This window comes from Anolis carolinensis, chromosome 6, assembly GCF_035594765.1.
Source record: "Anolis carolinensis isolate JA03-04 chromosome 6, rAnoCar3.1.pri, whole genome shotgun sequence".
Lineage (NCBI taxonomy): Eukaryota > Metazoa > Chordata > Lepidosauria > Squamata > Dactyloidae > Anolis > Anolis carolinensis.
In genome coordinates, this window is record NC_085846.1 from 99,576,464 (window position 1) to 99,598,952 (window position 22,489).

The following is a 22,489-nucleotide window of genomic DNA, read 5'->3' on the forward strand; positions in this document are numbered from 1 at the left end:
TTGGGTGAGCCATGTAGAGACCAAACGTGGCGGGCAGAGGATGCCTCAGCTGCACCAGCAGGAGAGAGCTCTGCCCGGCCCAAGCGCAGCAATGCCTGGGCCTAAGACTTTTTTGACTCCAGCGTGTGTTTGGAAGGAAGCAAAGGATGGGAGGAAGGAGGTTTTGGATTTACCACGACCCCTCGGCCACTGATGCGTCCCGGCGCCTCTGCTGGGTTGGGAGCCTCGCCGCTGCCTTGCCCGGCCATCTTCGGAGAAGAAAGAAGGAAAGAAGGAAGGAAGGAAGGGGAAGAAGCGAAAAGATAGAAGGGAAAGCGAGGGAAAGCGCTCAGCCCGGCCTTCTGTCCCTCTTTCGCTTCAAGAAGGCGGGCTCAGGCGCCAGGCTCCAGACACAGAATGGAAGAGGAGGAGGAGGAGGAGGAGGAAGAAAGCGAAGGAGAAGCAAAGGAGGCGGCGCCTGCCTCGAGTTGCAGGGAAGGAGGAGGAGGCCGAGGAGGGGAAGGAAGGACGCCAGGCATGGGCCAACTTCGGTTTGCCCTCTAGGAATTCTGGACTCCAGCCGATAGGCTGTTAGGAATTGTGGGAGTTGGAGTCCAAATCCCCTGGAGGGAAAACCGAAGTTGGCCCACGCCTGCCCTAGTTGCATCCCATTTAGATTTATTTATTTATTTGCTCTCTATCTATCCCGCCTTTCTCCACGCCGAAGGGGACTCAAGGCGGCTTTACATGCCCGCAGCTATTCGATGCCATAAGAACAATACAAAATTAAAATACTCATTTAAAACTGGCTAATAAAATGCAATTAAAACCAATTACAAACATTTTAAACCAAACAATCACAAATAATCATATAATCCATGAGCCTAATCCAGGGAAGCCTAATTAGGGAAGATCAAGAAGGAGGGGGCTGATCTGAGGATGGAGTTCCATAGCTGAGGGGCCACCACCGAGAAGGCCCTGTCTCTCGTCCCCACCAAGCATGCCTGTGAAGAAGCTGGGACCGAGAGCAGGGCCTCCCCAGATGATCTTAAACCCTGCGATGGTTCGTAGAGGGAGATACGTTTGGATAGGTAAGCTGGGCCAGAACCGTATAGGGCTTTCTAAGGTAAAGCCATCACTTAGAATTGTGCCCAGTAGCAGACTGGCAGCCAGTGGAGCTGACGTAACAGACGGGTTGTATGCTCCCTGTACGCCGCACCGGTGAGCAATCTGGCTGCCACCCGTTGGACCATTTGGAGCTTCCGAACAGTCTTCAGAGGCAACCCACATAGAGCTCCTTGCAGTAATCTGTTTGGGATGTAATCAGAGTGTGGACTACTGTGGCCAATTCTGACTTCACAAGGTACGGGAACTGGTGCACAAGTTTTAATTGTGCGAAAGCTCCCCTGGCCACCACCAAAACCTCTTTCTCAACTCAGGAAGGAGTCTTTTAATCACAGCTCCCTCCTCTGTTGGGAGAGGCACAGGCAGCTTGGTTATATGGAGCCACATCACTTTTCTGACCTAGGAAACTTCTTCTTGGGACAAGGAATGAATGTCAGCAACCCAACCTCCTCTTTTCCCTTTGATGACATCCTATATGGTCCCTCCCAAAAGCAATGAGAATTATTTATTTCCACAGCACATTATAGCCAGGACTAAAAAAAAAAATGTAAATTGGAGCAGGTGGAGAGGGAACCCAGGCATACAGTTTGACCTTCCTTTGTAGCAGTTGGTATTTTGTGCCTTGTCATGGGCAAAAATGCAGAGAATTTGGGAGCAGGGTCCTTCAACGTCAAGGACTGAGGACAATGCTGCTGACTCGTGTGAAGGCTGTTCTGAATTCTGACTTGCCATTTCTTTCCCTAGGTCCAAACCTCACTTCAAAGGACATTTGGGGCAGTTGGAAACGCCCAGGCAGCTGCGATGAGAGCTTTGAACAACATCTCAAGTGAAGACTACTTCCACTGCTATGAAGAGAGGGAGCAACGCTGGAATCGAGGCGTTCGATCACAAGGAGCCTATTTTGAAGGGGATAAAGTGTAATTGCATGTTGGTACAATAACAAAAATAGTTATTCTCATTACTTTTGGGATACACCATGTAGATGCAGTGGGTGAGCTGTCCATGAGAGATCCAGAGCACCATGTAGCAGCTGTAGCAGTGGTTCCCAAGCTTTTTTTGACCAGGGCCACTTTGACCAGGATCCACTTGACCAGGAACCAGTTTTACCAACATTAGTACCAAAAGGGTTACAAATCAGTTTATGGTCAACTTTAAATTCAGTTTGATTATTTGGGGTGCTGATTCAGAAAATTGCACTGGATAGACCACATCAGCTCTAGTTCTGATACAGAACATATGCCATCCAGTAATTGGCATCTGCTCGCCCACAGAAAACCATATTTAATAATCTAGAGCTGATGTGGTCTATCCAATGCAATGGTCAGCTTTGCGGAAAGCAGAAATAAAGTAAACAAATAAAAAGGAAGGAGGTTTGCAGACCGGATTTTTGTTCTCGTGGCCCACTGGTTGAGAACCACTGAGCTAGAGGAACATTTGATACCTATAGCACGGTAGAGTACACCGAAGCTAGTGCAACATAGGAGCTTATAGTAGAAAACGAGAGAAAATGAGCAAGATGCTTTGGTAAGGTTTGAAAAGGTAGAAACTTATTTTTATTGTTGCAGGCAATACATCTCAGATAAAAAGAACAAACAAAAAGTTACCTAACTGGTACAGGACTCCCTAATGCTCCCTAATGCTGACTCTTGTGTGTGTGTGTGTAAGCTCTCTTGAGGCAGGGAAGCCTCATGGTGCTCCCTTCTCAAACAAAGGGCAATAAAGCACATGAAAGTCTTCTAGAAAGGGGGATGTGATCTCTACAATCAGGCAGGAAGAAAAACACCTTGAGTTACATAGATCTAGGAAACAGGTTAAAAACAAGGCAACGATGCATTTGGGGAGTTACATAGATCTAGAAAACAGGTTAAAAACAAGGCAACAAAATGCATTTAGGGAGTTACATAGATCTAGAAAACAGGTTAAAAACAAGGCAACAAGATGCATTTACAAAGTTGGGTAACTTCCTTTTGTCTATCCTTTTAAAGGAGATATATAACCGCAACAATAAAAGCAGGTTTGTTACCTTTTTGAACCTTACCAGAGCATCCTACATATTTTCTTTCCCGTTTCCTACTATATAAGCCCAGATATAACACTGGCTAAGCTGCTATAGATACCAAATACCTCTACAAAATGTTCTTTTACTGAAGTCTAGAGGAACTGATAATAAGGTTGGCTAATAATCTCAGGTGGTTTTATGTGGTTATTATGTGAGTCAATATATGCCAAGCAGCAACAAGAGTCATATCGTCCTATAAAATTAACTTGGCATTTGTTCTTAGTAGTCCTTTGGTTCTAATAAAAGGAAGAATTCTAATGAAAGTCAGTTGTGTTTATCCACCTTTGTTCCCTTTGCTATACCAAAAGGGTGTATGAGTTGGCAATTCCGATTGCTGGCTGTTCTTTTACATACAAATGTAGATGGAGCGACATTCTTAAGATTCCCTAAAATGTATTTTGTCAAACTTCCTGGAGAGTGAAAGCACATAATGTTTTCCTTGTGTCTGTAGCTCAAATGGTTTTCATTATACTATTTCCTCCTCCTCTGTATAATCAGCAGTACCAATGACCATAGTTGCTGGGTGTCCTCCTGAAAAATAAGGGACACGGGGTGGGTGGGTGGGTGGGTGGGGGGCTTGTGGGGCAGGGACTTCCATGGGTGGAACTTCTTCCTCTTTCCTTCCCACCCCAGTTCCTCCTCCTCCTCAGCAATTGATGTTCCTCTGCCCCCTCCTCGCCTTTAGGTCAAATGCTGAGGAGACCGAAGCCCCAGAACGTCCCAGGCAATGATCCTTTGGGATGCGGGACATTTTCCCGGAATAACGGACTGTCTCTTAAAATCCAGAAGGCCTGGCAAGCCTGCCGATGACCTTCGTGAAAAAGTACACTTGTTTTAAGTGGAAAGAGATATGACTGCTTTGTTTTATTTGAGAGACGGTTCCATGAACATCAAACAGAAAGAAGTATCTTGTTTTCTTTTGGTGTTCAAGAAGACTGGGAAGTCTAGCTGAACAAGACAATCAAAATGCCAAATGCACCTGGAACAGAATCAGCTTCCTGAAAAACACTCCCATATCTTTCAGTGATGAGTGCATACAGCAGCCTGGTCTCACCTGGCACGCTCCAAATTTATTGGACTGTAATTCCCATAGATCCTGAAACAGAATTGCCAATAAAAGTGGTGCCAGTCTGCATTAATTCTATACCTTTAGAGGCATATTTGGCACCTGCATTCAACTTTTCTTTCCCTGAAGAGATTAAGAAAAGAGAAAAAACTGGGGAAATTATAGATATCCTAACAGAGGGGAGGTAGGCATTTGACTAGGTACACAAGGGGATTTCATCTTCCCTTCATAAGGGAGACCTGAGGTTCAAATGGATTGGTTGATGAACCCAGTCTGGGACACAAGAGAAATGTCCTCCACACACCCAGAGGTCATTTTGGTGCAATTTAGAACACTTTTTAAATCAATTTTGATGGTCACAAAGAGTCCTACAAGTGTGTGTGACCCAATGGGTAGCACTTGTCCACCACTGCTTTAAATAATGCCACTAAACAATAATGAAAAGAAATAATTTTACCCACACACTGCTGTTTCAAGTCTTTGCTATTATAAGAAGTCAGATCCTTTTCTTTCTGATCTATTAGCTTGTGTTATCCAGGAGGTCTGGAAAAGTGATATGCAGAGGGCCAATTCTATTGTTGGGCAGAGGGTGTTCCACACTGCCATATAATCCAGAATATCAAGGCAGATAATCCACATTATCTGCTTTGAACTGGATTATCTGAGTACACTGTCATATAATCCAGTTCATAGCAGATAATCTAGATACGTATTATACAGCTGTGTGGAAAGGGCCAGAATGTTGCCACGCCAAGTGCAGATTTCAGGCATTGTAAAAGAACAACGAATGATTAGGCACATTATCATGATTATTTATTTATTAGATTTTTATTGCCAAGAATGAGGAAGAATATGTATGAAATTATTTGACTTTTGAACCTAAATCATTCTGTCAGCTTTGAGTTCTATGGACTATCTGTGTGGGTGGAGCATGCCATTTGTTATGTGTTTAGATGATGAAATATCTTGGGCTAGCCCTGGGTATACAACATATACCAATAGTTTATGCATTTTTAACACAAAAGCAAGCCTTACTGAACTCAAGTACAGTTGCACAGAACTACAGTATTAAACTTTGATCATGTACTGAATTACCCAGGCATACGTTCAGTTCAGTAAAATGAATAGACCTGGAGTCAGTATTTAGAACCCTAAAGGGATCTGTTCTGTTCTTTCTAATGCTGAATTCATTTGTCAGTTCACATCTATAGGAAATGCAGTGGAAATAATAGTGAGTACCACAAAAAGTGGTTTTACATTAGGATTAAGAAAATAACAGAATATGTTTGATATGTTTGATATAAACATTTGAAACTAGAAGAACAGCGTACATTGCTCCTGTGTTAGATTTGCCATGCACTAACTTCCTTCAGTTTTATCTTTTTTGCAGGAAGACTATAATTCCTAGTCTTTGCTGAATATGTAGATATATAATGTAAAAACTCATTCACAGGCAGAAACATGAAGCTTTAAGGTAATTAAAGGTCAACCCTCCTGTTCAAGGAGCTCCACTGGCTGCCATTTATTTTCCGAGCCCAATTCAAGGTGCAGATGCTTACCTACAAAGCCCTGAACGGTTTGGGACCATCCTACCTCTGTGACCGCATCTCCGTCTACGAACCCACGCGTTCACTTCGGTCATCTGGAGAGGCCCTGCTTGTGATCCCGCCTGCGTCGCAAGCGCGGTTGGTGGGGACACGAGACAGGGTCTTCTCTGTGGTGGCCCCCCGACTCTGGAACACCCTCCCCAAGGATCTCAGACAGGCCCCTACATTGGCAGTCTTCAGAAAGAACTTGAAGACCTGGCTGTTCCAATGTGCCTTCCCAGATTAATAGGAAATCTCCAATACCAAGTCCTATAAGCACTTTATTAGAACTTAGATTGCATATCGCACCCTGCACTTGCCCTATAAGCCTTATATTTCACCTGTCACATCAGCACTTTTAATCTTGTACCCATTACTCTGGCCCGGCCCAGTTTTATTGTGTTTTAGCGTATTGTTTACTGCTTGTTGTTTATACTGTTTTAATTGTTTTAATTTGCCTTTTGTTTTGTATTGTTATATTGTGTGTTGAGGCCTTGGCCTTTGTAAGCCGCATCGAGTCCTTCGGGAGATGCTAGTGGGGTACAAATAAAGTTTAATAATAATAATAATAATAATAATTACCAGCATATTTTATTAACTATTTTGCAAGTCATTCCCACCCTGCTAAAATTTACACATCTATTTGAATGATGATTATTCATGATGACACATGTTCAAAAAGTAACAGAAACTTTAGACTGCTACATAATATATAGCAATTAGAACAATCTGGGAAAAATAAACTATTTATTTGAAAAAATAAATATTTTAAAACAACTGCAGTGTAAAATTTGATAGTACTCTAAGAGATTTGCTAAAATTTAAAATATTTTCTACATTTGAATATATGTGTCTTCCGTTTCCATACTGAAAGTAAGCGTCCACATCTCACTCTTTTTTTCTAATGATGTCCTCATTTGTTTGCAATATAAATTACTTTGTGTTTTTCAATTGTCTGAATATCATGTTCTAACTGTTTCATTTCTGTCTCCAATCGCTCTTTGTGGAGTTTCTTTGGTAATGTGTCGATCTCCACTGAAAGGCTTTGGAACGCTTGATGCACTTCTTCCCAATTCTTTTTGAGACCCTGTTTCAAAAAATTAATTTGCAATGTTATATGAACAATTACAAAGCATGTAATCTTTCACTCAGGATATAATCTATCTACTCAAAACTAACTTTACACTGATAAAGACACATACAGGACTGTTGACTAACAGGATAACTTCAAATGGACTTCCCTATAGGAAAGCCCACTGAGCTCAAATGGGAATTACTTCAGAGTAAAATGAAAGGTTTTACACAATAGCATTTCCCTTATACTACTCAGAACAGCATAACTGCACTTTCTCCATACTATTAATACAATAATAATTTTGAAAAATAGAAGGCCAGAAGTTATTTTTTAAAATGGGCTCAAATTTTTAAGCATTCTGGTACATATATTCTCTATCTACAGTGGATACAGTAGATATGAAATCTACTTTTCAAAATGGACTTGTAACACTCATAGTTATATTGAAGAACATGTTCAATCATAGGTAAAAACTATTCTATAGCTCCATCTAGTGAAAATCTACGTCTCCCAACTGTAAGCTTTTAAAAAAACCCTACAACTTCTGTCTGTATAAACTCTCATTTGATCTTTTATTCCAGTCAACCCACATACCCGCAGAAGGCTTTCTCTCTCCTCATCAGAGAGCCTTTTCATGGCTCTTTGCCTGAGGGACTCCTTGACATAGGCATCGTACTCTTCTTGAGCTCTTCTTGCTTCTTCAGTTCGCTTAGTTACATATTTTGGAGTAACACCATAATCCTACAAATAAGTGCAATAAGAACATTCATCAGAAGAAGAAAAAAGACCCATATATAATGCAGATGTTTACACTGAGTAGCATGAAATTACACCAAAAATATTAAACTCTATTTCATTGAGTATTTAACAGAAAATTCCTGATCTGAATGTCCATCTTTACACAGCCAAAGCTGCATCTAAGAAGAATAGCAGCAGTCCTGAGAAATCTAAGGATGTTCAAGGGCATAACCATTCCACTCCAGAAGAAACATAAAAACATGCATATCTACAGTTATACTAAAATGATTTAGACTGCAGTCCTAATGAACAGTAGCCAAAGTATGGTCTTTTGAACAGAGACTTCTGAAAAATACATATTTGCCTCCACCACACATTTTAAGAATACTTAAGCAAGGAATTTGCAGATAGAAACTTCTAATTTAAAGTCTTATAAAAAAACGTTGTATATTCAGTTCATTTGTTACTTAGGAAACTAATGTAACTAAATACAGCACAATCCTGTGCATGCTTACTTAGAAGTCAGTTGTGCTGGTTTCAATGATACTTAGTTCTGTATGAGAACATTTCTCAGTAGACATGCATATATAGGAGCTTATCACTTATTTAGATCTGTGTTAGAATACACATATATATGCATGTGCGCGCGCACACCAATTCCGTTGCTCTTACAAATACAGCTGCTTATAAACATACCTTTTTCTTGAGATATTTTGGAAGAAGTCCTGAGGTTTCGAGAACAAATTTGTCTCCTTGCCGCCTGTCCACACAGATTTGTTGAGGTTTCTTAGCCACTCCCATGATCACATTAGCTGCATTGCTACTTATAAAGTTCTTGGTACACTGAACTCCCATAATTGGATGGTCTGTTATTTTGGGTACAGATGCTTCAATAGTTTTGAGACTATCTTTATCTTTTTTTCCTGTTTATTTTTCAATAAAATAAAAGTCACACAATTAAAAAATTAGAAATATTCAAATATTTTGTAATGTCTAAAAACCCACAAATAAAATTAAATGTATAAATCTCTGTTATTATCTAAGTCTTTGCTTATCTTGTACTTTACCTTTGGTCCCTTCCATTCCCTTACTCTTGCTTGATATTCTAGCCTTAGATGACATGGCTACGTACATCAGAGGAAGAAAGATTACTGGGAGCTTGAAGCATAATAAGTGTGTCATAAGAGAGAGGTGACATCTCCTTGGTCACTGGTTAGAAAGAGGCCTACTGTAGCCTACTTTATAAATGAATAAGGCTGCTGCTATAAACCATCTAGACTAGAAAGAAGATGTTTAGCAATGGCTAAGACACTTTGTGGCTCAAAAAGTAAGTTCCAGGATCTCATTATTTTAAAAGAGAATCAACGCAATGTTGAAAATTCTACAGTGATACACACAAAATGTATATTTTTTAAAAATATGGGTGGCAAGTGGGTGTGGGTATGGTACCATAATTTTAAATAAATTGTTCAGAATTAAATACGGTATCTGCAACCACGAATAATGGATCTGATGATTAATCCAAATGCTTCTGGGTCATTTATGTTATTGAAGTGAGGTTTGCCACTCCCTTTTCCAATGAAAGCAATAGTCATTTTTAACACTACATATATTTATAAACATATTCAGCACTACATATATTTTTAAATCAGGTTGTGGTGAATTTTTTGGGCTGTATGGCCATGTTCCAGAAGCTTCTGGAACCCACCGTAACCCAGTGATTCCAGCCATAAAAGCCTTAAACAATATATATTCATAAACCCATTCTTCCATTCTAAAAGGTAACATACATGCAGCTCTTCAATAACTGGTTGAGGTCTGTAAAATATGCAGTGAATCACCCCCTCAGTCATACATAAGAAAATACAGGCATAGGACAATAAATGAAACTAAAACATTGTCTGCCTGATGTCCAATTTTTTATCCGAAAGTAAAAAGTACTTGTGTATATCTCTATGGTTCCATTATAATCTTATTTTGCATACAGTAGTTTGAAAAATAGTCCCCTTCTACACTGCCATACAATCCAGACTATCAAAGCAGATACTCCACATTAACATCTTTGAACTAGATTATCTGAGTCTACACTGCCATATAAGCCAGTTCAAAGCAGATAATCTGGATTTTATATGGAAGTGTAGAAGGGGCCGTAGACACCAAAAAAATGCTATAAATGCTGTTTCAAAGAGGAGTTCTGCATGCCATAGGATTCACCTCCCAGGTTCATGTAGTAATTAGAGTTATAAGGTATTAAAACTAGATAGAATCTAAAATTCTCTGATATAGAATCGGGCTTAATTCTGAGCCATTTATTGTATTATGGGCTAGCTGTAGGAATTTAGGGATCCAGCAAGGTTTTGGACTAGGACTCTGGGAAACTGGGATTTTAATCTCATTTTGGCCATGGAAACCCACTGGGTGACTTCAATCTTAGAAGAAAGCAATGGCAAGCCCTCCTGAAAACAAATCTTGCCAAAACAACCCCATGGCAGATTTTCCTTATGGCCACTGTAAATAAATAATAATAACCTTAGAAACTGTCTCAGTTTATATCACCTTCTGGACCCTTGTGTTCACATTTTTGGACACAAGAAATACATCGCTCCTTGGAAGCAAGTCTGTACAGCAGTGGTCTTGTGATTGCAGACCAACTACTTATTGAAACAAGGAATTCTCCATCCTTGCTTTTTTAAAATGGAAACCTAAAATATTCCTCTTATCAGGCTCTGGGAACTTAGCATGAAGGCCCTTCCACACAGCTCTATATCACAGAATATCAAGGCAGAAAATCCCACATTATTGGCTTTGAACAGTGTGGACTCATATAACCCAATACAAAGCAAATACGGGATTTTCTATCTTGATATTCTGAGATATAGGGCTGCGTGGAAGGGCCCTGAGAAAGATTTCGACAAGGGAAATTCTTTTCGGTGGGGGAGTAAAGCAGCGTTTTGACTAATTTGTTCATAGCTGCTTTGTTATATTATTTTTTATTGTGCATTTGTCAATTATTTTCACACCGCTTGTTTTTTTCCTCTTACTTTAAACATGCACTAGAAAGAGGGCATATAAATGCTGTACATTAGGTAAATAAGCAAATATGAAAGAAAAATATCTTCAAAGCTTGTTATTCTGAAAACCTACTTTTTGGTAACTTTGGTTCCTTTGAATGTTTCTTAAGGAAGTCTTTTGGAGAGGGCACCTGAACTCTTGCTGGTCCAATTGTTTTCCATGGTGCTTTACTTTGTTCTATTGTACGTTTCACATGTGGTTTAAATGTTGATATATATCTTTAGTAAAGAGAAAATACAGAAATAAAGTGAAAGAGAAGTTACAAATGACTTTCCCCCACATAGTATTGTGCCCAACTGTCTTAATTCTAAAAATCAAATCTATTAAGAAATGTTTTGGATGATCTCTGTACAGTAGTTTTGAACTTGTTTCTGTCTGAAAACAATATTATGTGTTGTATAGTGCATTCAATCAGCAGAGAAGCATAAAACTGAGCAAAACTCCTGGTTTTATTTAATACTGAATTCAATTTGTAGTGGAATTCCTTGCTCAGCTCACAATGACTGTGTAGTTTTAGCCAGGGAGTGAGAAAACTACGTCATTTGTCTGAGGCAGTTAAATTAATTTTCAGTATTGATTTGCCATTTCTTCAAAAGGTTGCTTACATTGTGTAATTGTACTTTTAGTAGTTCACCTATAAAAAAATCTGGGCTAAACTGATACTATTGGGAGCATTGTCTTAGAATTTTGAAGCACTGTAATTCCATGACTGTTTGTCAGCTACAATGATGTGCCTGTGAAAGATTAAGATGAATTTAAAAATCAGAAGGGGATTAAGTATTAGAAAACCAAAAGGAAAGAGAAGCAAAAACTCAAAATGATACTGAAAAACAGTAAAATATTAAAATGCCCTTTACATTTTAGTAAGCTCTTTGATAGGGGCCATAATAGGAAAACAGTATCAGCCCTTTGGAAAGTGACCTTTTTGGACTGCAACTCCCAGAATCCACAATATAGGATGCCTACTATGCTAGCCAAAGGCGTATGGGAGTTATGGTCCAGAAAATATCATTTGTGCTCATGAATGTCTTACTGGTAGTATAAGAAGAGAACAACTGAGCAGAGCTATTGTTTACTTCTTCTGATGCTAACTGCACATCTGTCCACCACAATGACCAACTGAGTTGTAACAGCAAGCAACTATCTGCCCTCTGTTACTCTGTGAGGCAGATAGGAATAGGGAGGAAGAGATGCTGCTCTATTTTCATAATTGAAAGTAAGAGCTTGTGAGACATCCCACTTGGAAGGCAACATTTTCAGAATATCCCTAAGCTGTGCCCATCCCTTGACAGAACAATTTAGGTAGGGAAACATGTTAAGAGGGCCATGCCACACATTATTATTTTTATATAAAAGGGCAATAAATGGGACAAGTATTTAAAAAGGTAGTACTCTGCTGGTCCAGTTAAAGTGTTTTTATTTATGGTGTGCATTTATAGGTCCCAGAGTAACAAAACATGCAGGTTGCAGCTTTCCTCTTACTTTTGTCCGGTTGGTCCATGAAACTGATTTTTCATATTCCATAGTTTTACCCAAAGTTTACATCGCTAAAGCATTTAATAAATCAGTTATTTGCGTTCTTCCATCAGGCAAAGACCAGGAATGCTGACATAATGAAAGTCAGACATTATCTTGACCAAAAGAAGTAATGTCACAGAAGGTTCTGTATTCATTTTTCCCCTCATACAAAAGCTATTGTCAACATAGGAAATATCATTTACTGGCAAGTGTAGAGCTTTGTTAAATGATTCCCATGGAAAAATGTTCTTATCCCATACCTAGGTGCCTTCAAAGGCTTATCCACAATCTTAGGCAGAAGATTGTAAATGCTTTCCTCCATGCACAGTGTCGCCATCTTTGTGCTGATAAACTCTGAAAATGATGTAGCATAAATTGCTCAGATTATTAAATGAAAGCCTGTCATTTTTTCACACACAGAGACCCCATTCTGTGCCTCCTGTCATTCTCCATACATATCACATGCACTGTCTACTTTCTTCATTTACATTCCTTTCTTTCACACTTTCATCCTTTTCCCCTTTTATGCCTTTTCCTTCAAGCTTTATATTCTCTTTTAAAATCCCTTATCAGTAACAACCGATCCATAGATTATATGGATCTATATGGATGACCTTACTGTTGGAAAATTGTGTTCTCTTCAAACATTTGCATATGACAAATACATATAACCACTTTTAAAGAAGTAATTGTATTGGCCTGCTATATTGAGGAACATATTTCCATACTTCTGTGTCTGGTAGGAATGCTTAAGTAATGCTTACCATACAGACCACGCTTGGGACAGGCTGGCTTGTCTGTGGCTGGATCTACACTGCCATATAATGAAGTTTGAAATTGCATTACATGAATAGTGTAGAGCCATATAATGCAGTTTCAGGCTGCACTGTATGGCAGTATAGATCCAGCTTGTATTGTCTTGCCAAGGGGAAAGGTCAATATCAGCCCCATGTCAGGCAAAAATATACAGTATATGTAAGTAAACTCGGGTCCCAACTACACAGATTATTTCGGACAGTTCAAAGCTGGTTTCAAGCTGCAACAGCCAGACAACAAAACTGTGGTTTTAAACTGAATATGTTTTAATGGATTTTAACTGTTTTTTAAAATCCTGTTTATATTTAATTCTGTTTTAGTGTTGGCACATTTGTATATTTTAATTGTATGCTAATGCTTTTATGTTATGCCACTTTGAGTTTCCTTCGGGAGAGATAAAGTGGGATATAAATATAATAATAACTCCCACAAAAGTGTGCAAAAGAAAGCCCTTAATGTACATCAATGTACTGTGGTTTATTCAACCACCATCTGAGCCTCCAGCTGGTTCCAGGATTTCCAATGTCATCATCTGCACAACGAAACCACAAATACTGGTTTGACTGCATTAAATGATCAATGTAGATAAGGCCACAGTGTCCAAAGATTTTTGTGTGTGTGAGAGAAACAACTTGAGAAACTGCAAAAATGAAGAAAGGCCATAACTCAGCAATAAATGCACATATTGTACTGGTTTGCAGGTTCAGTCTCCATTCAAAGGAATTTTTTTAGGCCAAAGACACTTGACACACAACACTGTTTAAAGTTCCTTTATTACACTTACTATGGTTGCCTCCTTTGGAATTATGGGGTTTGTAGTTTAGTGGGGCCCAGGGCCTTCACTAAACTGCAAAACCCTGGATTCCACAGGGGCAGCCATAATAGTTAAAGATAAATAACAACACTTCAACAGTATAGTTGTGTAATAATCTCATAGAATCATAGAATAGTAGAGTTGGAAGAAACCTCACGGGCCATCCAGTCCAACCCCCTGCCAAGAAGCAGGAAATCACATTTAAAGCACCCCCGACAGATGGCCATCCAGCCTCTGCTTAAAAGCCTCCAAAGAAGGAGCCTCCACCACAGGCCGGGGAGAGAGTTGTGGTGGAGGCTCCTTCTTTGAAGGCTTTTAGACATAAAACACTTAGACATAGACACTTAGGAGCCACTGCTGGCCCAAACTGGACAACTATTAGTCAAGAGAGGCCAGTGCTTCATATACTGAATCATATGGGTTAGTGGTTAGAACCAAAGGTGCCAACTTTGTGATGTCCAAAAGTATTGGCAATATTTACTGGGTCAAGTAGTTGAAAACATGGATGATCCCAGTTTGCTTCTAATGGGCTAGAAAAGTAGAGGCACAGGTTCATAACCTTAATATGGTTCCTTCTATCAATCAATCGGCTGTTAGGAATTGTGGGAGTTGAAGTCCAAAACACTTGGAGGCCCAGGTTTTCCCATGGCTGGTGTAGATGTTCCTGAAGGCACAAAGTGCAACTCATAGGGGAAAAGGAAGGGAAGGAAAGGAAAGATTTAAGTTGGCCTTAAATCCTTGGAGAACATAAGTGTTAGGTCCTTTCCACACAGCTGAATAAAATCCCACATTTTCTGCTTTGAATTGTGATATATGACAGTGTGGGCTCAGATAATCCAGGTCAAAGCAGATATTCTGGGGACCCTTCCACACAGCCATATAACCCAGAATATCAAGGCAGAAAATCCCACAATATCTGCTTTGAGCTGGGTTATCTGAGTCCACACTGCCATATAACCCAGTCCTAAGCAGATAATGTGGGGTTTTATACAGCTGTGTGGACGCGGCCTAAGTTATATGGCTGTGTGGGAGGGCCCTAAGAATAAACCCAAGGGCGTGTTCCCTTTACAAAGGCCTTTCAGGCAACCTGGTTGCTTCACAGTCGACACGCGTAACGTCTGAACCCACCCACAGGGTCTCTCTACCTTTTCTCCTCCTCTCTTCCCCTAGCAACGCCTTCCCTTCACCTCTTCCTCGCTTCGCCTTTCCTCGCCTCGTCCTCTTTGCCCTCCTCTGCTCTCATTCGAACGGAGGCTGCTGCTTACAATAAGCAGCCACACGGCCACTGTTTGGTTGCCCTTGGATACAATTGCTTAGGAACGTGTATCCACAGAACGGGGGAGCGCTTTTGTGACGCCATTTCCGGAGCCTTGCGAAACAATGCGCTGAGGAAGGGCGGAAAACAGGAAAAAGAAATGGTGCGCAGGCGCGGGGCGGAGAGAGCAAAGGCTAGTGTGGCTGCGCGGGTGGCGTCGGCGTGGGAGGTTTGCGCATGCGTTGAACTTCTATGCGTGCCCCTCTGGCTTAGTAATGGCGGAAAGAGGGAGGAGTTTTTCTTTTCCTCTGCGATCAACTGAGAACATTTACAATTGTAGGAAGGGCCTGGTCCCATTTCTTTTGGAGGAGTGGCAGCAGTGTGGGTTCAGAGATTGAAGGATGGGGGTTCATCCACACTGTAGAATTAATGCAGTTTGACACCACTTTAACTGCAATGGCTCAAGTGGTTTCAACCTGTGGGTCCCCAGATGTTTTGGCCTTCAACTCCCAGAAATCCTAACACTAGTAAACTGGCTGGGATTTCTGGGTAGTTGTCCAAAACACCCGGGGACCCACAGATTGAGAACCACGGTGCTTAGGAAACCATGGGAGTTGTAGTTTAACAAGGTCTTCAGCCTTCTTTGCTAAACAGTGCTAGTGCCGCATCAAACTACAATAATTTAGGATTCCCTAGCATTGAGCCATGGCAGTTAAAGTGGTATTAAACTGCCTTAATTCTACATTGTAGATCAGGCATGGGCAAACTCGGGCCATCCAGGTGTTTTGGACTCCCCAACTCCCACAATTTGGGACTAAACTTGACTTTTGGGACTAAAAACCATAAACAGTGGGTTCTGGAGGCCATGAACTACACAAGGTACAGCCGGTAGCTTTTCTACATAAAGTTCAGATCTAGTAAGGGAAATAAACAATGACTATAGTAGGCTCTCAGTTAACTGAAACTCAACCAGCAAAAGAATAAAAAAAAACTAAATAAAAATTACAATAGAGTAAAATACATTTAGTTAAGTTTGCCTTTAATTGTCTTTAATTTGCATTTAATTGTTATATTTCAATATTAATATCAACTTTATACAGAGTTTACATAATGGTATAGTATGGGATGGACTATGAGGCCTATTTTTAATAGTAACTCTCAAGCAACCAAAAACTACTTTTGTCTGGCATCTATCAATCCCCATGGGTGCCAGTTAACTGAGAGTCTACTGCATATGTTAGTATCAAATCTGCCTGTATGCTTTGAATAGGATTAATTTTGCTTTTATTTTATCTGCAAATGTTTTAAAAGCAGATTGACTGTGATGTAACTACATGCTGTTTTTCATTACTTTTGATGTCTTTACCATGTTAATATTTTTAAAGGTATAATAATTTAAATCAATCTCAATTACCTTCATGGTAATGGGGTAACTTCAGAATATGTTACTGACATTTGGGTACCACTGAATTCAACAAAATTAAATTTTAAGTCCTATTGATTTCTATGGGAATTAGTTTGTCTAGATGCAACCCATTGGAAACATATTCTAACCATGGATTGGGGAAAGGTGTGTTCCTCCAAGATTTGAACTACAATTCCCATGATGCATGATCATCATGTTGCCTAGTGCAGAGGGAGGCTGCAGCCTGACACCACTAATCTAAGCCATAACCCATCACAAGTGATTTGTTCATGGCTGTACGTTTCCCTTGAGGCAAATTGTAGCCTACTCAGTAGAGTACTAAAAATACAAGTTACAGTGGGTCCAGCTTTCATTTTGTGTCTACTGTAAGTTTAATTCTGTCTAGAGCCAATTGTCCCTTTAAAAAATTAAGTAAGAAGAGAGCATGTAATAATGGATTGCAGTTAGCCCTCTGCATCCACCCATAACTTGAAAAATCAATTTTATGTAAGAGAAACTATTTTACTACACCATTGTGCACAATGGGACATTGTATATATTGATATACATGGGGTTTGGGGGGCAGCGAGAATGTCCTGGATCCTAACCCCAATGGATAGCAATGACTCATTGTATATATTGTTATTTCGAAGCTTAGCAGTTTAATTTTGAAAAGTACGGAAACAAGGTTTTTATCATCATTGTTGCTTAATAGCATGCAGTGTTTGTTTTTATAGTTCATGATGATTTCCCTGAACAAACAGAGTGAAGCCACTGTCCTGGCAACACGTGCGCTTTTATCATTGCCTGGAAGCCGTCTTGGCCCTGTGCTTCTTTATTCCCTCTGGAGAGCATTTGCTTGTGTGGCATTCACCTCACTCTGATATGTCTTTTTTCTTCTATTCAATCCAGATTAATTTTGTAAGAGCCAAACGTGATTCCTGTGCACAACTACTTCGCAAATACTATTTGGATGTTGTTTTTTGACATCTGCCTTGAAGATATCTGGATAGAACAGAATTGCTGCTATAACAGTAAGTTGTGAGTACCTTTATTCTGTGTTTGATTTCCAAGGGTTCAAAATGTATTTACAGTAGATATTAGGCAGGATTTGTTTATAACAGAGTTTCCCAACCTGGCGTGTTCCAAATGCATTGAATTACAGTCACCATCATCTTCAGCCAACTGGGTCAAGTTGGCTGGGACTTGTGGAGGTTGTAATCCAGCATGCCTGAAAGGTATATGTTTGAGGGAGACAGTTATATAAATGGATATACTCTGATTTCATTACTCATTGGAAGTTTGCTACCTGCCATTCCAATGGAAGCTCAATTTTTTTTTAGTATTATTGACGAACAGTTGTCTTATGATTAATCAATGGCTGTATTATATCGATTTTGTATCCTATTAGCTTTAATATTTTTCAGTTGAAGCTGTTGGGGAGGACCAAATTAGAGTTATTAGAAGCCACTATGGGAGTTTTTTATGATTCCAAAAATGTTATCTTTCTAGAATGAGTGCCGTTATTGAGTGTTCCTCTTGACATGGCAGTTTTAAAGCCATTCCATTTGTACTGTTATTTAAAGGTTAAACCAGACATGGGCAAACTTCAGCCAACCAGTTGTTTTGGACTTTAACTCCCACAATTCCTAACAGCCAGTAGGTTTTTAGGAATTGTGGGAGTTGTAGTCCAAAACTCCTGGAAGGCCAAAGTTTGCCCATGCCTGGGTTAAACTGTGTAACATACAGAAAATAAACTGTAAGGATTTACGAAAGGCACAGTGGTTAATTTTTGTGTACATAACTTTTTCAGAGTTTCAACAGACACAACTTTAAAGATGAAACTTTGCTCTCATTTCAACATTCACAGAAGATTTCATTTAATGCAATTGTAATCTTATTTGTTGGAATGGGATCTGATATTAGCAAGATCTCAGAAAAATAAGGAATCCTGTTAAAAGCATGTCCCCCTACAAGAGGAAAGGAGCAGTCAAAATGCTTTTGTATTTTAAATATCAAGTAGCTGAGATACAAAGTATTTTACAGTAGCTAACTGCCTTTTTTCTTCTCTTGTTTGAAGGATTTTTGTTTCTTGTCAAGTCAGTGACAGAAAAAAACATGTTTCATATGGTTTGGAACCATCATTTGAAACTACTGACTGACACCATGGTTTCTGATGCGTATTTCAAGTTGTTTTTTTCAAGGAGCTTTCCACTTTCATGGAGGCCAAGGATGTCAATGCATTTTCTTCTTAGAAACAAGAATATTGTCCTTATGGGACCTCCTGGTGCTGGAAAAACGACAGTAGGAAAGATAATAGGGAAGAAACTGGATGCTCGTTTCATAGATGTTGATGATGACATTCTTGAAACCACCTGGAATATGAGTGTGGAAGAAAAATTGAAGGAAGTTGGGAGTGAGCAATTTTTAGAAGAGGAAGGAAAGGCTCTGTTAAATCTCTCAGCATCTGAAAGTGTAGTTTCCCTTTCTGGATCTAACCCAATGAATGCTGTTGGTATGGAGCATGTGAAGAAAAGTGGGATTATAGTGTACTTGGATGTGCCCTCATCTCACATAAAGGATCGGCTGCAATTAATGAAAGTAGATCGCATTGTGGGGCAGGGTCCCGGAACTTCAATGAATGACATTCTTGAGTTTAGGAAGCAATTTTACAGGAAGTGGCATGATGTCCGTGTTCTTTGCGAAGATGGAATTACAGCAGATGCTGTAGCTGACAAGGTACTCCATGCAGTTAAGCGGTACCAAGATTCAGAATCAGAAGGCTTCATTTCAACCAGGAGTTTACAAGGTAGTACAAAATCTGAGCAAAATAATTCTACCAAATATTTTAGCGATACTGTAATTGAGGGCCTGGCACCTGATGGTGGACTTTTTGTTCCTGAGATGGGACTTCCAGTATTCACCCCTGGAGAATGGCAAAATTTATTAGGGGCAACCTATGCTGAAAGAGCTCAGGTAATACTGGAAAGATGCATACATCCAGCTGATGTTCCTGCTTCCCAGTTGTGGAAAATGGTTGAGACTGCATATGGACAAAATTTTACGTGTCCTAAAATTGCGCCCGTTAGGCATTTGACAGGCAACCAGTTTCTTCTGGAGCTGTTTCATGGACCAACAGCTTCATTTAAGGATTTGGCATTGCAGTTGATGCCTCATCTGTTTGCATACTGCATCCCTAAAAGCTGCAATTATTTGATCCTGGTAGCTACTTCAGGTGACACAGGAAGTGCTGTCCTGGATGGTTTTAATCGACTTAAGGATACCGATAAGCAACGGATTGCCGTGATCACTTTCTTTCCTCAGGATGGAGTTAGCCAGATACAGAAATTGCAAATGATTGGCTGCCAGGAAGCAAATACAAAAGCCGTAGGTGTCAAATCTGATTTTGATTTCTGCCAATCTTCTATCAAGAAAATATTCACCAATTCACCTTACACTGGCTACCTCATGATGGAATATGGGACGACCCTAAGTGCAGCAAACTCTATAAATTGGGCGCGCTTGCTTCCTCAAGTGGTTTATCATGCCTCTGCCTACCTAAACCTTGTTGAGCAAGGTACCATTTCTTTTGGGAGCCCAGTGGATGTCTGTATTCCCACAGGAAACTTTGGCAATGTATTAGCAGCTATGTATGCAAAAATGATGGGAATTCCTATACGAAAATGTATCTGTGCCTCTAATCAAAACAATGTCTTGACTGAATTTATACAGACAGGCTTGTACAACTTAAAGGGGAGGCGACTAATGCAGAGTCTGTCACCAGCAGTAGACATTTTGAAGTCTTCTAACCTTGAACGACATTTGCACTGGATTGCTAATGGAGATGGACATCTGGTGACACAATTGTTTAGCTGCTTGGAAAATCAGCAGTACTTCCAATTGCAGAGAAATCTCCTTGAAAAGCTTCAGCAAGACTTGATGGCTGACTGGTGCTCTGAAGAAGATTGCCTGGCTGCCATTCATTCTGTGTTCAGTACTACAGGATACATTATGGACACACATACAGCCATTGCAAAAGTAGTTGCAGATCGTCTGCAAGATAAAACATGTCCAGTGATCATTAGTTCAACTGCTCATTATTCCAAATTTGCACCTGCTATCCTACAGGCATTGAGAATTGGTGAAATAAAACAAACACCATTAAACCAGCTTCACTTGTTAAACTCTTATAACCCTTTGCCTCCAATCCATAAGGGCTTATTAGAGGCACTGAAAAAGAATGAGACACAGAACTATGAGGTCTGTTCTGCAGACACGGATGCTCTTACGAAACACATTGAAGCCTTAATACAAAATCACTTCATGAGAGTTTTCTAGCAGAAAACATACTTGGCATTTGTTCTATTTTTAATTTTAACCCCAACCAAATGACTGTGGCAATAAATGTTAGCCAGTGGTGTTGGATGTAATGAATTATATTGTACAGTGTTTATATGAACATTGAGTATGTGGTAGGAAACAAAATGACTGTTAATGAATAGTAGTGTCATAAAGGCAAGATAGTTTATGTTTGTACTAAAATGAAACTAGGATGAAAACATCTGCTTTTAATTCCCTTTGAATATTGGATTATGAGTCTGGGAGATGAGATCAAATCTCCACTTGGGAACCAACTGGATGATCTTGAACAAGTCACATACTTTCACTTCAAAGAAGGTGAATTCAACTTCACTTTTGAACAAGTAAACACCATGATAGACTTATCTTAGGGTCACTGTAAATAAAAAAAATTAAAGTACATAACAATAAGTATGCTATCTGTACATTTTCCTTTGTGAGTCAAACACTTCAGGTTATTGACAAATATGAGCTCCAATTTATGAATTATCAATTTTCATATCTAGTTGAACCTTAAGTATTTCAGAAGTCTTAGCAAAATATAAGAAAATGTACTTGTGTAACATACTTGCAAAAGAGTGAATACAGTTTCACTTTGTCTATTAAAAGGAGAGACATCTGTGAAACATCTAAATGAGTATCCAAAAACATTGGCTTTCCTTTGGATATGCAGTAGATTGGAAGCACATGGAAGGCATCTAAAAGGGAATGATTATATCAGGGGAGTGATCAAGAAGTGTAAACATTTCACAAAATGGCCAGTGCCAAAATTAACGAGATGGAGCCAGAGTTGGTCACAACTAATTTAATTCTTATTGCTTTCAGTGGATGTACTCTTAAGGATGGATCCAGTTATCTATAGAAATGCCAATAGGAAAAAAAGATGTTTCTTTTAGTATACCCTATTAGAAGTCCAAAATTATGGGGGGAAAAGTAGAACTAAGCCAGGTTGAATTATTTGTCAAGCTTTATATTATCTGTTCTAACTGGCAGACACTTTGCAAAGTCTGAGTTACAGATCATCCCCATTGCCAGGTATTTCATCTTTTTACTTGGAAATGGTAGAAATTGAATCTGGATGAAATACCCCATTGACGGCAATAAAGTCAATTCTATGTGTATAGTATTAGCAATTGATAAGCTTGTATGGCATCCTCTTTTGAGTTCCCTCACCTTACTTCCCAACATGAATGTGAATTTTATGACAGTAGGTTTTTTCAAAAAGACCTGTTCTCTTAAAGCTACTAAATGTATTATGGCATGAGCTGTTTTAAGCAACAATTTACTCCGTCGGATGTGTCTGCCTTGTTAACAAAGGAATAACACTGTTTTAGGAAATAATTTCTAACCCCCGATTTGTAAAGCAAAACAGTTTTTTCCAGATACCTGTTATTTTCAGCTTTTAACCACAAGATGGCATTCCTAACAGTATGCTAATGATAGTTGACTAATAAAATTTCCAAGTTTGAACTTGCATTAAGAATTTCTTTCAAGTTTTTTTAATATTGTTAAACTGTAATAAAAAAGTGGGAAATTAATTCTAATCCCTGTGAATGAATATGTTTTGGCAAACATGCAAAGAACCACTTTGTTCTAAAATGTTTTTGGGAGAACTACTTCTG

The 22,489-nt window shown here is 39.4% G+C and overlaps 3 protein-coding genes across 8 annotated transcripts in view; 1 reads left to right on the forward strand and 2 right to left on the reverse strand.

The window, feature by feature from the left end:
- Positions 1-402, reverse strand: part of prtfdc1 (phosphoribosyl transferase domain containing 1) — a 44,612-nt gene extending 44,210 nt beyond the window's left edge. Inside the window, exon 1 of one of the 2 annotated variants that reach the window (XM_008112400.3) lies at positions 174-402. In XM_008112400.3, coding sequence (XP_008110607.1) covers positions 174-248 — 75 coding nt within the window. In that variant the 5' untranslated portion in view covers positions 249-402. The remainder of the gene's footprint in view (positions 1-173) is intronic. The other variant, XM_003222062.4, reaches the window with a different exon arrangement.
- Positions 403-6,384: 5,982 nt separating this feature from the next.
- enkur (enkurin, TRPC channel interacting protein) lies at positions 6,385-15,205 on the reverse strand. Of its 3 annotated transcripts, none has more exons than XM_003222155.4 (6): positions 14,994-15,183; positions 12,479-12,572; positions 10,773-10,918; positions 8,325-8,551; positions 7,485-7,631; positions 6,385-6,902 (listed from the first exon to the last, which is right to left on the reverse strand). In XM_003222155.4, exons 2-6 carry the CDS (start codon positions 12,553-12,555, stop codon positions 6,729-6,731), a joined length of 771 nt encoding a protein of 256 aa, XP_003222203.1. In that variant the 5' UTR covers positions 12,556-12,572; positions 14,994-15,183; the 3' UTR covers positions 6,385-6,728. The 3 variants fall into 3 exon arrangements, with proteins under 3 accessions (XP_003222203.1, XP_003222204.1, XP_008110606.1); XM_003222156.4 differs by having other exon boundaries at positions 15,036-15,162; XM_008112399.3 differs by lacking the exon at positions 12,479-12,572 and having other exon boundaries at positions 15,036-15,205.
- Positions 8,838-22,343, forward strand: thnsl1 (threonine synthase like 1). Of its 3 annotated transcripts, none has more exons than XM_062983751.1 (3): positions 8,838-8,955; positions 17,421-17,542; positions 18,589-22,343. In XM_062983751.1, the coding sequence occupies exons 2-3, from the start codon at positions 17,482-17,484 to the stop codon at positions 20,844-20,846; spliced, it is 2,319 nt and encodes a 772-aa protein (XP_062839821.1). In that variant the 5' UTR covers positions 8,838-8,955; positions 17,421-17,481; the 3' UTR covers positions 20,847-22,343. The 3 variants fall into 3 exon arrangements, with proteins under 3 accessions (XP_062839821.1, XP_003222109.2, XP_016849773.1); XM_003222061.4 differs by lacking the exon at positions 8,838-8,955 and adding an exon at positions 15,321-15,982; XM_016994284.2 differs by lacking the exon at positions 8,838-8,955 and having other exon boundaries at positions 17,419-17,549.
- Positions 22,344-22,489: the final 146 nt, after the last annotated feature.

Bases quoted from the DNA above. Each gene is read 5' to 3' on its own strand.
- enkur (XM_003222155.4), bottom strand. From the start codon at position 12,555: ATGGCGACACTGTGCATGGAGGAAAGCATTTACAATCTTCTGCCTAAG. The intron at 7,632-8,324 runs GTATGTTTATAA...ACTTATTTGTAG, and splicing joins CAAAATATCTCAAGAAAAAG to GATTATGGTGTTACTCCAAA. The intron at 6,903-7,484 runs GTATGTGGGTTG...TTTTTGAAACAG, and splicing joins AGAGAGAAAGCCTTCTGCGG to GGTCTCAAAAAGAATTGGGA.
- thnsl1 (XM_062983751.1), top strand. From the start codon at position 17,482: ATGTTGTTTTTTGACATCTGCCTTGAAGATATCTGGATAGAACAGAAT. The intron at 17,543-18,588 runs GTAAGTTGTGAG...TCTTGTTTGAAG, and splicing joins ACAGAATTGCTGCTATAACA to GATTTTTGTTTCTTGTCAAG.